This window comes from Heliangelus exortis, chromosome 17 (genome assembly GCF_036169615.1).
Source record: "Heliangelus exortis chromosome 17, bHelExo1.hap1, whole genome shotgun sequence".
In the NCBI taxonomy this organism is placed as follows: domain Eukaryota; kingdom Metazoa; phylum Chordata; class Aves; order Apodiformes; family Trochilidae; genus Heliangelus; species Heliangelus exortis.
In genome coordinates, this window is record NC_092438.1 from 10339573 (window position 1) to 10353436 (window position 13864).

Consider the following 13864-nt stretch of genomic DNA (forward strand, 5'->3'; position numbering starts at 1 on the left):
TTTGTACATGTATTGACTCACATTTATTTTTCCAAGTTGGAAGCTCTTGTTTGAGAGTGTGGAGGGGATGAGCTCCTACCAGAAATGATTTCTCACTGAGCAAAAACTTCCCATGCTCTCCTTTAGTGAAAATGAGAACTTAAGTGAGGTGTTTAAAGCCACAGGTTTCCACAGTAGCTTTCAAAGCCAAGTCAGGTGACAATTTTCCCTCAAAGCAGCTGTGTCTCTAGCTGGTTCATCACTCCCACCAGCTAGTTTGGGTAACCCAGACCAAGGATACACAAATTCAGTCTTTCAGAAAAGTTCTCAGACTTGGAAGAGCTTTCACGTTTAAACCCAATTGCATCAGGGATTTTGGTGCCTGTCCCAGCTCCCCATGTCCCATCACAAGGAAAATCTTTGCCCTCACCATCATCTGTCGTGCCCCCCCCTCCCAGGCAGTGTTGAAAGTGGAGCTTTCCATGTTGGTTCTTACCAAATATTCTGTCCTGAAAAGAAGCTTCTGTTAAATTCAGAAAATGCTCCGGTCTTGAGAGCAGCAACCTGTGGGCACTGTAACTCCTGGGAGTCACTTCTTGGGTCTGAATCCATGTTTAAGATGCTTATACCTCTGTTTCTGTTCCGTGGTGGGGTTTTCCCAGCAGGCTCAAATTGTGCTCTGTGTGGGGACCCCTGGACACCCCAGCCTGGTCCTGGCTCTGCACCAACACCCTGTGCAGGAACAAGTTGTGGCTGATGCTGGAACCAGGATAAAACCCCCAGAGAGACATCAGTCCCAGTGACACAGGAAGGAGTCAGCAGACGTGAAGTCCAGTGATGAAGGTTCTGCTAAATGGGAGGTGAGTTCTGTCACTGGGAATGTACAAGAACAACAAAAAATTTGATTTCCTGAGTGGAAGAAAACGACTCTGTCTGTAACCTGCAGCCCTCGGGCAGAGATGGTGCCAAGTCCACCAGTCCTGGTAGAACCTGAGAGTCACTGGACAGAGAAGGTGAAGCAGCTGTGATCTGAGGGCACAGCCTCCCTCTTTCTGTGTAGGAACTGCAGTCATGGCACGGGTGTCTTCTCTTGTGAAGGAGAACAAATGATTTTGAAGTGGCCGTCGTCAGGGCTGGGGATGGCCCCGGCACTTCCCGTGTTGCACATCCTGGTGTGACAGGGAGCAGCCCTTTCCCCCGGGTGACAGCAGCTGCTGTGGAATGATTTGGTTTCTTGCACAGCAGAACCATGTCCAGGGAAGCAGAAGCCACAGGTTTCCACTGGCTCTGGGACCCTGCCACCAGCAGATCCATCAGCATCACTGCCTGCTTCCACCAGGCGATCTGCAAACAAACTGTGTTAGCTCAGAGGGGGTCTAGGAGCACCTTTTACCCAAGAAATGTTTTGCAGAGCTCCACTTATAGCCTATGACCTGAACCTGGAGAGGAGATCCACCTGCCAGCACTTTGCTGAAGCTCATGGCAGTGTATGGAATATGTAACACATCACCTCGACCTCACACCTGGTCCTGCAACCCTGGGAGGTGAGAGCTGGGAGGGAAACTGGAAAGTGCTGGGACAGGAAGGCAACAGATGGTTTGTTTTGGAAGAGGCTTTTTGCAACAACTCTTCCCCAGGGTTCAGCCTGTGGGTGGAGGCTGAAGAGTTGCTGGTTGAGGATGCAGGTCCAGCCTTTGCATGGAGGTGAGGGAGTGATGGGGAAGGGGCTTACGATGAAAAATCAGCACAGGGAGTCAGTCCTGCTCCTCTTCCAGGCTCAGACTGAATCCATTGCATGTCATTTCCTTTCTCTCCCTACCTCCCCTAGGAACTCCCTTAGGTTAACATAGAGTTGGACTCCATGATCTTGAAGGTCTTTTCCAACAAAGGTGATTCTGTGAACTTCATTTTTTCCCTCCCAGCCCTACCTGGGAGCCTCCCACGAGCTCCCCATCCTCTCCCAGCCCCCCCCCCCCAGCACTCACCCTTGGAGGAATCCTCCCTGCAGTGGCAGGTCCCAGTGCTGGCTTGGCAGGAGACCACCTCCCCCTTCCTCCTCAGGTGGGTCCAGCCCAGGAGCAGGGAGCAGATGAGGGCACAGAGGCAGAGCCCCAGCAGCAGATAAACCACCAGCCATGGCTCCAGCTCCACGCACGACTTCTGCTCCAGCACAGCCACTGGGGAGGTGGCCCCCAGGGCACCTGCTGTGGGCCAGGCAGAAAATGGGTGTGCTTAGAAACCCCTGAGGTACCCACTTCATGTGACTGAGTTTTTGACAGGGGAAGAGCCTTGCTGGAGGATGCACTGTGCTTGGAGAGAGTTTGAATGCTGTTATGCACCACTGCTGCTTGCACTTCTCTTTCAGGGAGAGGTAAAGGAGATCCCTTCTCACCCCCCCATTCTCTCTTTTCTCTTTTGGTCACATCTCAAACCCAGTGCAGGATTTGCAGATGTCAGAGAAAATAATCTGTCCCCTCCCCCAGAGCCGGAGGCAGCTCAGGAAGGTGGAAAATGTGACTGTAGATGCTGGCCCTGCTGGTAGATCCCAAGGATGGGACTGGAAAACACTTAACAGGCAAATGGGAAACCTCACCATGTGCTAGAGTTGTATGATGGAGAAAAGGGGAGACAGAGAGATGTCCTGGCTTACTTTTCCCTGGTCCCAGTGGGCTGGAAGCACCCACACAACCTCCCAGCATGAAGAGAGGGGGGGGTTGCTGCCTCTTCCCAGGGTTTGCTGCCCCTTCCCAGGGTTTGCTGCCTCTTCCCTGGCTTTGCTCCCATAACATGGCTCCTCCTCCAGCCCAGCCCTGGGGGTCCTGCCCCACATCCTCCCCTCCCCATCCCTCTGGGGCAGCCTGACCTTCACAGGAGGGTGCACACTGCTTGGGGTGCTGCCCGCAGAGGGTGCTGCAGTCGATGCATTCTTTCAGGAGCTCGTCGTAGTAGAATCCCTCTCTCCTGTTGCAGTCCATGGATTCTGCAGGGATGGAGGGAGGTGGATGTCCGGTTCTGCCCTTCACCCTCCTGTCATTTGAGCACGAGGTTCCCAAACTTCTGCCCTCCCACCACTCCCCAGGTCTGGGTTCATGTGAGGACAAGGCTCCTGGCTGCAGTGGGTGCCAGGCAAGCCCTGCTCTAAGTGTTGAGAACCTCTCCAGGGCTGGCAGAGGGACAAATCCACAGGGATGGAGGAGGTGTTTGGCTGGATGATGGATCCTGGGGGATAGGAACCTGCTGGCACCTGCACAAGGAGGGGAGGGGATGGGATGGATGCAACCAGATGTGTGCAGCCATACCCAGGAGCTCCTTCTCACATCTCTTAGAGCTGCTGCTGTCATGGAGCTTGCAGGGGTTTTGGGGACACACCAAAACCTGCCTGAGCACTGGTTTGGGACTCTGGGGATGGCATCCCCCAGGAGAGACATTGCTGGTCACTGCATGCAGGGCTAGGTCCCCTGGGTGCAGCCATCCCAGGGGATGGGGAGGGAAGGGGCCAGGCACGGGGTTGTTTGGGTGCAAAGTGCCTCTGTCCCTCTTCCTCCTCCTCTCTTGCTGTCACTGCACCTCCCTGCCAGGGCTCTGGTACAGCCCTGCAAACCCAGAGCTTGAGTTCATCCACATCAACTGAAACTGATGGATCTCCAGGGTGGAGAGGGGACTTTGGAGGGTGAGTTGTCACCGATGGAGGGATGTGAGTGCTGACACAGCTCTGGGAAGACTCCCTGTGACCCCAGGAAGGTGAGGTACAGATACAGGGACAAATGGCTCCTGCACATCCCTGGGAAGCTGTCCCCTTCCCCAGAGCTTTCAGCTTGAAGCTCTGTGAAGCTGAGCTGGCTCAGAGCCTCGATGGTTCAACCCAGGACCCTTCCACCCTCCCAGCCCTGCCCCACGGCCACCTTCTGGGTCCAAGGACAGCCCCACAGCAGCACTCACCACAGAGCTCAGCACACCTCCTGGCCAGGGGCTGCCCACACACCATGCTGCAGGGGATGCACTGGCAAACCAGGGTGTCCCAGTACTGCTGGTCGGTGCAGTTGTTCATGGTGTCCCATCCATGGCTGCAGAACAGGAGGTGAGTGGGTACAGGGGTGGCCACCAGGAGACTGCCCTGTGGCCATCTTGTCCCTTTGCCAGGGCTGGGGCCTCTTGCAGGGGGATGCCCCAGCCCTCTCTGGCCTCAGGTGTGGGTAAAAGCATGCACAAAAAATCTGTTTTAGACTCAATAAATGAAGCTGTGGCTGCCCAATCCCTGGAAGTGCTGGAGCAGCCTGGGCTGGTGGGAGGTGTCCCTGCCCATGGCTGGGGTTGGGACTGGAGGAGCTTTACTGTCCCTTCCAACCCAAACCACTCTGGGATCCTGTGATAAATCTGTCTGCAGCATCACCTCAGGGTTCAGCCTTGGGGGGGCCTCAGCCCCTGTGCCCCAGCTGACCCCCAGTGCTCAATGCCATGCCGTGCCATGCCATGCTGTGCCACCTCTGTGCCACAAGGGTGACCAAGCCCCTGGAGGATGCACTCACCCAGCACAGGGATGGCAGCAGTGGCCACGTCCCATTTGCTGAGCAAGAAGGCTCCTGGGTGATCACATCCCCCTGTGGAGCCCTGCTGGGAGCCCCAGCTCTTTCCTGCCCGTGCTGCCAGGACCCAGAAGGTTTCAAACTCCCCAGTGCCCCAGCACGGTGTTGGCCTCCAGCACCCAGAGCACCACAGCCTTCTCAGGGCCAAACTGTGAGTTTTATACAGAAACTCCCTGTACCCTGGTGGGGATCTCTCCTCTCTGGTACTTCCCATGTCTGTCTGTCTGTCCTGCCAGTGCCTACTCTGAACTGGCTCCTGCCTGGGGCTGCAGGTGTCCAACCCTCCTGCTCTCAGGGATAGATCCCCCCTGCATGGCAATGCTGGCCTCGTAGTCCCAGCTTCTCAATTAATATTGCTGTAAAATTAAATAATTTCTTTCCACTGAGCTGACTGAAGGTGTTCCCCAGGGCAGAGCAAGGCTCGGGCTGGTGCTCTCCTCAGATGCTCTTTGAAGATGTTTTTTACCCAAAGAGAGGAAAGAGAAGATTTCTACAGATGTTGGTGAGCCCTGAGGATGATGGTGAGTCCTGAGGATGATGGTGAGCCCTGAGGATGGTGGTGAGCCCTGAGGATGGTGGTGAGCCTTGAGGATGATGGTGAGCCCAGAGGATGTTGGTGAGCCCTGAGGATGGTGGTGAGCCCTGAGGATGGTGGTGAGCCCTGAGGATGATGGTGAGCCCTGAGGACGATGGTGAGCCCTGAGGACGATGGTGAGCCCTGAGGATGGTGGTGAGCCTGTCCATCCTTGAGCTACACCTGGGGATCTGGGGCTGTGTCCAAGCTGCAGGTTGGGCAGCTCCTTCCCCTCTGCTGCTCAGGTAGGTCTAAGCTGGGTGTTTGGCCCCAATTTAGGAGAAGTCCTGCCTGATGGGTGAGCTCCTCTCCCTGGGGAGCCCCTGGTTCTATGGGATTCTCCCTGCACCCAGGTTTGCAGCCATGCAGTTCCTGCAGAGCTGGTGGCATCTCCCCCTTTTCACCCCCCCAAAGTCCAACACCTTGAACTCCCCTGTGCACACCTTAGCATTAAGCAACCATTTCATCTCCAGCCCCACAGCAGGGTGGAAGCCTGGAAGCCTTTTTTTTTTTTTTTTTTTTTTTGGTGAAAGCCTGGGGAGACTGCTCCCTGCCAGCACTCTGCTAATGTCCCTGTGTCCCCAGGCCCCTCACCCCCCCCCTCCCCACGCAGCCCCTCCATGGGGTAACTCACGTTTGCCTCCCCGTGGTCTTTACTCCCCCTCAGCTCCTGCCATGGCACTGCCAGCTCCTGCCCCTCACCCGTGCATCACTCGAGAGGTTTATTATTAGAGAGAGATTTGATTAATGCCTGGGCCACGCGTTTCCTGGGGGTTCCCCTTTTCCCTTCGATGCAAATCACCTGCAGGCACCACACCTTGGATTGGCTCAGCCTGGGGGGCAAGGGAAGGGTGTCCTGGGCCAGGCAGCCACGTGGCAGAGGGGCTTGGAGGGGTGGAGGTTCTGCACCCCCTGCCCATGCGCTGTCTGGCTGCAAGGGGATGTTTTGGGCTGCAAGGGGATGTTTTGGGCTGCAAGGGGGTGTCTTGCAGAGCAGACAACCTCTGTGGGGTGGGAGAGCCCTGGGTGACCCCATGGGTCAGTGCTGTCCTGGGTTTTGCAATGTCAGAGCCATGGAGCCACGGGGGATGCCACTGCCTGGGGCTGCAGGTGGGAAGGAGAGAATCCTCCTTGCTGGGGCTCTGTGTCACAGCCCCACGGGTGACATCCCACCAATGTCACACAGCACTGAGGCCACGCTCGCTGCTGGAGCAGCCACTGGATGGGGCTGAGCATCACTCTGTGCACCCATCCTTTCCCTGCTGCCCAAGGTGGGGGGTGAATCCCCATCCCTGGAGGTGTTTAAAAGCTGTATAGATGTGGTGCTGAGGGACATGGCTTAAACACTTTGTAGAAGTAGGGTAAGGACTTGGTAGAGTTGGGCTATGGTTGCACTTGATGATCTTAAAGGGGTTTTTTTTCCAACCAGGACGATTCAGTGATTCTGTCCTCAGGGTGGTCAGCCCACACCACTGCCTTGTGCCCTGCTCATGGCTTCTAGAGCATCTCATGAGCCCCAGTAAGATGCTTCAAACACTGCTTTTCTCCAGTTCATCCCTGTCTCAGAGGCAGGAGGGTTGCAGGAGGGCTGTGCCATCCTGTGCTGCCCTGTGTGGGCAGCAGAGATCCTGGTGTGGCCCAAGGCCTGGCACTGGAAGGGCACAAAACATTAATAATTAGCACAGCTTGGTTTGCTCAGAGGGAAGGAGCAGCCCCTGCACTGCTGGCAGCCTCCAGGGGTACAGCTGTGGCTTTGGTTTTAGATCCCACCTCACCCTGCAAGTGGAATGGGCTCCAGCAGCAAACCCATGACTGAGAGGGACCCCTGGACCTGCCAGGACCCCCAGAGCTGCCTCAGCAGTGGGATCCAGACCACGATGTGGAGCTGAGAGCATCTGCCCTCCCTCTGCTCTGCTGCCTCCAGCCAGCAAAATACCCTCAGGAGATCCATCCAGCAGCACACTGCTCCATAGGGTATGTCCAGGGAAAGCAAAGCCAGGCTGTGTGCTTCCTGCCTCCCCCCTTTCCCATTGGCAGTGCATTCATTTTGGGGGGGTTTATCCCCCTTTCTCACAGGTGCTGGGCAGAGCTGTGCCCTGGCTGTGACGGTGCCACCAGAAGGGGTGAGGAGCACGGCAGGACAGTGACTCAGCTGGATGTGCTGGGACTGCTCTGCAGAAGCAGCTGAAAGAGGAAGGAAGAAGCAATAATACCTGGTACTTCCTATAAACATCAGCATCAAGGCTTTTCCACTTCAAAAACTCCTGTTTTGTGCTTACCACGGTGATCTGCAACTGAGAGAGATGGAAAGGCCTCTGGCAGGATTCAAGGCTCTGCATCCCTTGCAGGGACACTGGAGGTTGATCTGGCTCATAGGGAACAAAACCCAAAAAAGAGAGAAACCCAGCCCTGCATGGCTGCTCAGCCCCCAGCACCCACGAGAGGGAGGGAACCAGCACCAGCACCATCTGACAGACCACAGGGCTTGGAAGATCCAGTACATTATGGTCACGGGGCCACCAGAGCACCATGGTGCTGTGCTGTGTGTCTGCCACGTGCATCTGATGCAAAGGATGGGAATGTTGTTGGGCATGAGTTGTCTTTGCTGGGAAAACCTGTGGAGGGTCCCAGGAGGGAGCAGAAAGGCAGGGGCATGGCTGGAAAAGGAAGCTTGGAAGGGAAATGCACCTTTGAGTGCACAGAGCTGGTGGCCATCCATGGGCAGACTCATCCCATTTGGGACTGTGCCCCGGGCAGGCAGAGAAGCCCCTGGGCCATTTGTTGGTAGAGCTGAAGCTGATGGAAAAAGGAAATCATGGTTTTGGCATTGCCTGCTCTGCTTGAGCTTGGTCCTGGAGTGATGGCCCCAGCCCTGCCCGATGGCTCTCGGGGTTTTGCAGGGGAAATCTGCCTCTGAAAATAGCAGTGAGACACTTGCAGTTTCTACCCTGGTGGAAACTGAGGGCTGAAGAGGGAAGTGAGAAGCACTTGGGGGTGTTTTGTGCCTCCTCACTGAGCAGAGATCAGGCAGTGTGATTTCAGCTTGAAAAGTCCTGGTGTGTGCAGTGAGCAGAGCTCTTGGTGGTGTCCCCCAGCCACACCACTCCCTCCCACAACCTCTGAGGACCTTGTGTGCCTCTCAGGTGCCTCCAAACATGGTCCCCTCCAAGCTGCCATCTCACAGCCAAGGTGATGGCTGCCAGCCTGCCCTGGCTGGGGTCATTCCTGTGCTCTGTGACACAGGGAGGAATCTGCAGGACCCTGTTCTGGGTTCCTGGGTTAAACCCTTCTCTTGTTGTGCTGGTGGGAGAGCAGCAATCAGCAGCTCCCTGTGCAGCCTCCAGGCGTGGTGCATCCCCCTGCATCCCCTTGGCACCCTCCCCACATCATTTTTCATCCTTCAGCACCCATCTGCATATGGCTCCAGAGGTTCCCTGGTCTCTTTGGGGTGATTGAGCCCTGTTTTGTCCCAACACTAAAATCTTCACTTCCTCTAAGCTCTTGCCCCAGGGGTATTGCTGTAAGGGGAGGTGCAGGTAACAGGCAGGGGGGGTGGTGTTTGGCTTGGAAGTCTTTGGGGGGGATGTTCTGCCTTCCCTTTAAATGCTTTGCTGGGGTCTTTCCCCCCCAGGATCCCCTCAGCCCATCTGCAGTTTTCAGTCCCTGTGCTCAGACAGAATTCAGGCGTTTTCTCATGCAGGTGCTGCCTTTGGGACCTGAAAGAAGAGGCTGAGGGGGGAGGGAAGGGGGTGAGGAGTCATTTTGGGTTGCAACCAGCAACTGAGAGCTGGGCTGAGCACACGTGGCTCTGAGAGCAGCTGCTGGGGACTCTCTCACCCCCATTCCCTGTGGATGTCTGCTCTCGAAGGTGCTGGGGTCAGGTTGGACCCATCCCACCCTGGGTAGATGGGGAGATTTAGACTGGAAGTTAGGAAGAAATTCTTCCCCAGGAGGGTGGTGAGACACTGGAACAGGTTGCCCAGAGAGGTGGTGGAAGCTCCTGGTAGTTTTTAAGGCCAGGCTGGGTGGAGCTCTGAGCATCCTGATCTGGTGGGAGGTGTCCCTGCCCACGGCAGGGGGGTTGGAAGTGGATGAACCTAAAGGTTCCTTCCAACCCTGAAAATTCTGATTCCCCTGCCTGCCCCCGTGTCCTGTCACCACCTTTTGTTCCTTTTCCTCCTGGCCAAGCCCGGAGCTCCAATGTGACCGAAGTTGTGGAGCTGCTGTCTGCTTCTGCCTCGTTTTTTGGGGTGGGCAAGGTGCCCATGGCAACCCCCTGAAGAACCCCCCCAGAAGAACCCCCGAGCATCCCTGCCCGCCCAGCCATGGCCCAGCCGGGGGTCCCGGGGTCCCGGGGAGCAGCTGGAGCCCCGCAGAGCGGGGTGTGACCCAGGGACCAGCCCTGCTCTGGCTGTTCGGGACTCTCCCCAGGAGATGGCACCCTTGGCCAGCCCAGCCGGGAGCTGGGTGCTCCTGATGCCGTGGCAGCCCCGACACCTTCTCCTCCAGACCGGCCTCTGGGACACGGGGCGGGCTCCTGCCTGCTCCCCGGTGCCAGCCGGGACACAGCCCCTCGTCTGAGGTGGGGTTCAGAACCCCCCCTACACCCCACACTGCTCCATCCCCCCCCTTGGCACCACAGCATCATCCTACCACTGCCCCACAGGGCTGCATCCCAAGGATCATGGAATCCCAGGCTGGTCTGGGTTGGAAGGGACCTTAAATCATCCAATTCCACCCCCCTGCCATGGGCAGGGACACCTCCCACCAGCCCAGGGTGCTCCAAGCCCCATCCAACCTGGAGCAACACTGCCAGGGATGGGGCAGCCACAGCTTCTCTGGGCAACCTGGGCCAGGGGCTCAGCACCCTCACTGGGAAGAATTTCTTCCTAAAATCTCATCTCAATCTCCCCTCTGTTTCTCCTCATCCCACCCCTCCATGTCCTTGTCCAAAGTCCCTCCCCAGCTTTCCAGGAGCCCCTTCAGGCACTGGAAGGTGCTCTAAGGTCTCCCCTTCTCTTCTCCAGGCTGAACACCCCAAATCCCTCAGCCTGGCTCCAGACCTGCCCCAGATCACCTCTGAGGGTGACATTGCAAGAGGCACCTTGCCAAAGCCCAGTTCAGCTCAGGAGAGGGAAGCCCTGCTGGAAACCCAGTGGTGTCCCTGAGCCCCAGACCCATGGAGAGCCGGATGGGAACGGACCTGGCTTGGCTGAGGGCTGGCATGGAAACCAGCATAAAACCCTATAAATTCACAATAAAGAAGCAGGGAAAAGAGTCTTCAGCTCCTGGGCTGTGTGCTGAGGTGTAAAGCGTGGGTGGCAGATAAGGGAGATGAGTCAAAGAACGATCTTTGGCCGGTGCAGATAATCGGATAATGTGGTGTTTTTAACCTGTTTTTAATAAGTCCCCATCCCCACCTCTGACGTGGCTGGGTTTTTTTTTCAGTACAAGAATAATTTCTGGTCAGACCCTCATGGGAAGGGGCTTACAGACTGCTGAGGAGCTTTGCTGTTCATTTTTAACGCTTTAAAACCCTGGGGAAATTCCAGAAAGCTGGAGGGAGGATAGTGGGAGTCTAATATTTAAAAGGAATAAAAGGGCTGACCCTGGGAATTACAGACCAGGTAGGCTCATCACAGTCCCTGGGAAAATTATGGGCTGGGTAACTGGGGATACTGTCAGCCAAAAATTAGAAGCTAAAAATATAATTAAGGTCGTTAGCTTGGTTTCATGGATGGCAGCTCCTGTCAAGTGAGTCGGCTTTGGTTTTTGGCATGACTCTGGGCTGGCTGATAAAGCTAATTGTGTTGCTGCATTATAATGGGTTTCTCCAAAGTATTTCATTTTACGGCCATGTGACATTTTCATTTCTAAAACTGCCTTTATATGGAGTCAGCAGAGCAGACATCTGACGGCTGTGGCTGGCAGCTCAGGGGTGGTGGCCACGGGGGCCGGTGATGGAAGAACCTGCAGGGACCTGGTTTTGCACGGGGTGATGTTTTTTTCAGGAATAGAAGCTGAGGCTCCAAGTGAGGAGGGAGTGGGTAGTTCAGGCAGCTCTTCTCCTCACAGGGGGTTCCTCTGGCAGGGCCTAGCCAAAAGGCAAAGGGGGGGCACGTGTGGGAACAAAAGAGATGGATTTTCCTTGCTAAAGCACAGCCAGGCCCAATGGCAGGAAGCAGCCATGGGACCTGGTCCCCGATAACCCAGCTGGGAATGTAATTAACCATTGGCCCAGTTTTAGGGGAAGGGTATGAACTTGCAGGCGTTTGGCATCTCTGGACAAGAGGAAATCTCTGCTTGGTGGGACAGGGTTTAATGAGGCTTCTGGGACAAGCTCGAGCCTCTGTGTGTGGCTACGTGTGCGTCTGTGAGCTCTGGAAAAGATCCTCGTGATCTTTTCCAGCTCTGTGGAAGCTCCATCCTCCTCTCCATGCTGCAGTTGAGCTGCACTTGAGTGCTGTGGATTTCTTCCAGTGGATAATTTGTGTTCTTTTATTTTTCCCAGTGGGAAAATTTGGCACGGGTAGGGCAGAGTACAGAGAGAGTACCCAGGACAGCCTGGGGGACTTTGCCTCCACCCATAAGGATGTTTTTCATCCCCATATGGATTTCTAACCTATATATTTCACCCCTACCAGACACAAGGTGGCTTGAGGGCTCACCTGCCAAATATTCCCCAGGCAAGTTTGGGTAGGGGGCTCTGGACCCCCACACAGCCAGCCTGGCTGGCTTGAGGGACCACATCCAGGTGCAGGGCAGGAGGAGGTGGGGGAGCCCTTGTGGGTGCCTCTTGGTCCCAGCCTTGATCTAGTGGGGATCCCAAGGTTTGTCAGCTTTTAACCCTGAATCCTGCCCTCTCCCCTGGGCATCCATCCGTCTGGCTCCACCATAATGACGGTGAGTTGGCGGCACAGAGAGATTAAATGACTTGCCCAAGGTCCTGCAGGGAGCAGTGGCCATCCCAGGAGGAGCACATGGCCATCTTCTTCCTGCCCTGGCAGTGCCCAGCCCCATGGAAAAATGTGCCACGTCTCCTGCGAAACGAGGCACAGCCACATGTCCCCTGTCCCCATCCCAGTGACATCCCTGTGAACTGTGGATGGCCTCGGAGGGACCTCCACACCACAGTGGGGAGTGGGTGTCACTGTCCTGTCTTCCCAGGCTGGGGCTGGTGGAGCCAGAACCAGTGACTAACACCTCCTGGTTTGCAGCTTGTTTACCTGGCACTGGGGCTTTGGTTTGGATCACTGACTCACCACAGCACCTTCCCCCTCTGCCAGTGCAGGTCCCTGACAAATACTTTCCATTTTCCCATTACTTTAACCGCTCTCATTTGAGAAAAACTGCTCTGGGCTGGCTCTGGGCTGAAGAGACCTGTTACACACGGCTGCCCCAACCGGGCATCCTGGGGTGATGTGGGGTGTGGACACACAGGGGGGACCTCCGTGCCACGGCCATACCAGGGCCTGGGGCACGTGGGGAGAGTCCTCAGCAGTGATTTTTTTGGCCACCCCACCAGCTGCACCCGTTGAAGGCAGCACCCGGGTGGCTGGCGGCGCGTGGACGCCGGCTCCGGCGGAGCTGAATGCAGCTCGACAGGTTTGTGGAGAGCCCAGTCCCGTTCAGCTGGATTTTTGGAGAGGCTGGATGGAGCCAACCCCGGCACCAGCCGCTTCCCGCGAGGCGCTGCCGGCTCCGGTGGGGCCGTGCGTGGTGCCAGGTCGTGGCCCCGAGCCACGGTGCAGCTCAGCCACATCTCGGAAGAGGTACGGCCCGTGGCGTGGGAGATGCCAGCCCTGATTCCCTGATTTCTGGGAGGACCCTGTGGGGATGGGGAAAGAGCAGCCCCTGCACTCCCCTCGGTGTGGGGTCCCTGCCCTGTGCCTGTGTACATCAATTTGGGGGGATATGCACAGTCACCCCTGTTGCCCTCTCCCCCAGCCCCCCACCCAAAGCTCTTTTGGAGGCCGTGTCACCCTGCACGTCCTGGAGCACGGGAGGATGCTCTGTGCAGGATGTTGGCCATGAAAGAGCCCTGGGAAGGTGGCTGGGAACTATGAGGAGAGAACGTAGAGGTGTCCAGGGAGTTGGTTTTTGTTGGAAAAAAAAAAAAATGCTGGGCATCTCTGGAACCCATGGGGTGCCGGGCATGCCAGGTGATGGGCAAGGGATGTGACAGCAGGGAATAATCCAACAACACTGGGAAGGGAGGAAGAAGAGGGGGATCAGGGCAGGTCAGGAAAATCATTCGCCCTTCTCCAAAGAGCAGGAGCTCTGGAGTGATGTGCCAGGTGAACCCTGGACCCATGGGGAGGGCATCAGGGTCTGTAAATCCCGAAGGAGAGGAAAATTCTTCCTCCCTGGGGAAGGGATGTGGTGCTTCGCAACATTAACGGGAAGGCAAGAAAATCCAGGAAAACCAGAGATCTGGAGGGGACTGGTGGTCACCCCTCAGCCTGTGTGTCCTTCCAAGGACATCACGTGGGCTTGGGTGACCCGGGCAGTGGGTGTGGGGCCGGGCAAGGGTGTGGGGCTGCCACGGGTGCCTCTGGTGCAGGAGTGGGGTCAGTCCCAGAGCTCGGCTGCCCCATCCCAATCTGTGGCACAACAGCACCGTGCCTGTTGTGAGTGGTGATGGCAGGAGGGAGAGAGGTGATTAAAGCAGCCTTTGATGATGCAAAAAAATTAATAAACAAGCAGGCAATTGTGCTGGTCTTTATTT

At 56.4% G+C, this 13864-nt stretch overlaps 1 protein-coding gene across 2 annotated transcripts; it reads right to left on the reverse strand.

The window, feature by feature from the left end:
* On the reverse strand, positions 1-5853 carry TNFRSF13B (TNF receptor superfamily member 13B). 2 transcript variants are annotated; one of them, XM_071761152.1, is made up of 5 exons: positions 5771-5853; positions 3919-4043; positions 2843-2959; positions 1965-2180; positions 1-1323 (listed from the first exon to the last, which is right to left on the reverse strand). In XM_071761152.1, exons 2-5 carry the CDS (start codon positions 4025-4027, stop codon positions 1049-1051), a joined length of 717 nt encoding a protein of 238 aa, XP_071617253.1. In that variant the 5' UTR covers positions 4028-4043; positions 5771-5853; the 3' UTR covers positions 1-1048. The 2 variants fall into 2 exon arrangements, with proteins under 2 accessions (XP_071617253.1, XP_071617252.1); XM_071761151.1 differs by having other exon boundaries at positions 1965-2183.
* Between the last annotated feature and the right edge of the window lie 8011 nt (positions 5854-13864).

Bases quoted from the DNA above. Each gene is read 5' to 3' on its own strand.
- TNFRSF13B (XM_071761151.1), bottom strand. From the start codon at position 4,027: ATGAACAACTGCACCGACCAGCAGTACTGGGACACCCTGGTTTGCCAG. The intron at 2,960-3,918 runs GTGAGTGCTGCT...CCATCCCTGCAG, and splicing joins GAGGTGTGCTGAGCTCTGTG to AATCCATGGACTGCAACAGG. The intron at 1,324-1,964 runs GTGAGTGCTGGG...GTTTGTTTGCAG, and splicing joins CAGGGAGGATTCCTCCAAGG to ATCGCCTGGTGGAAGCAGGC.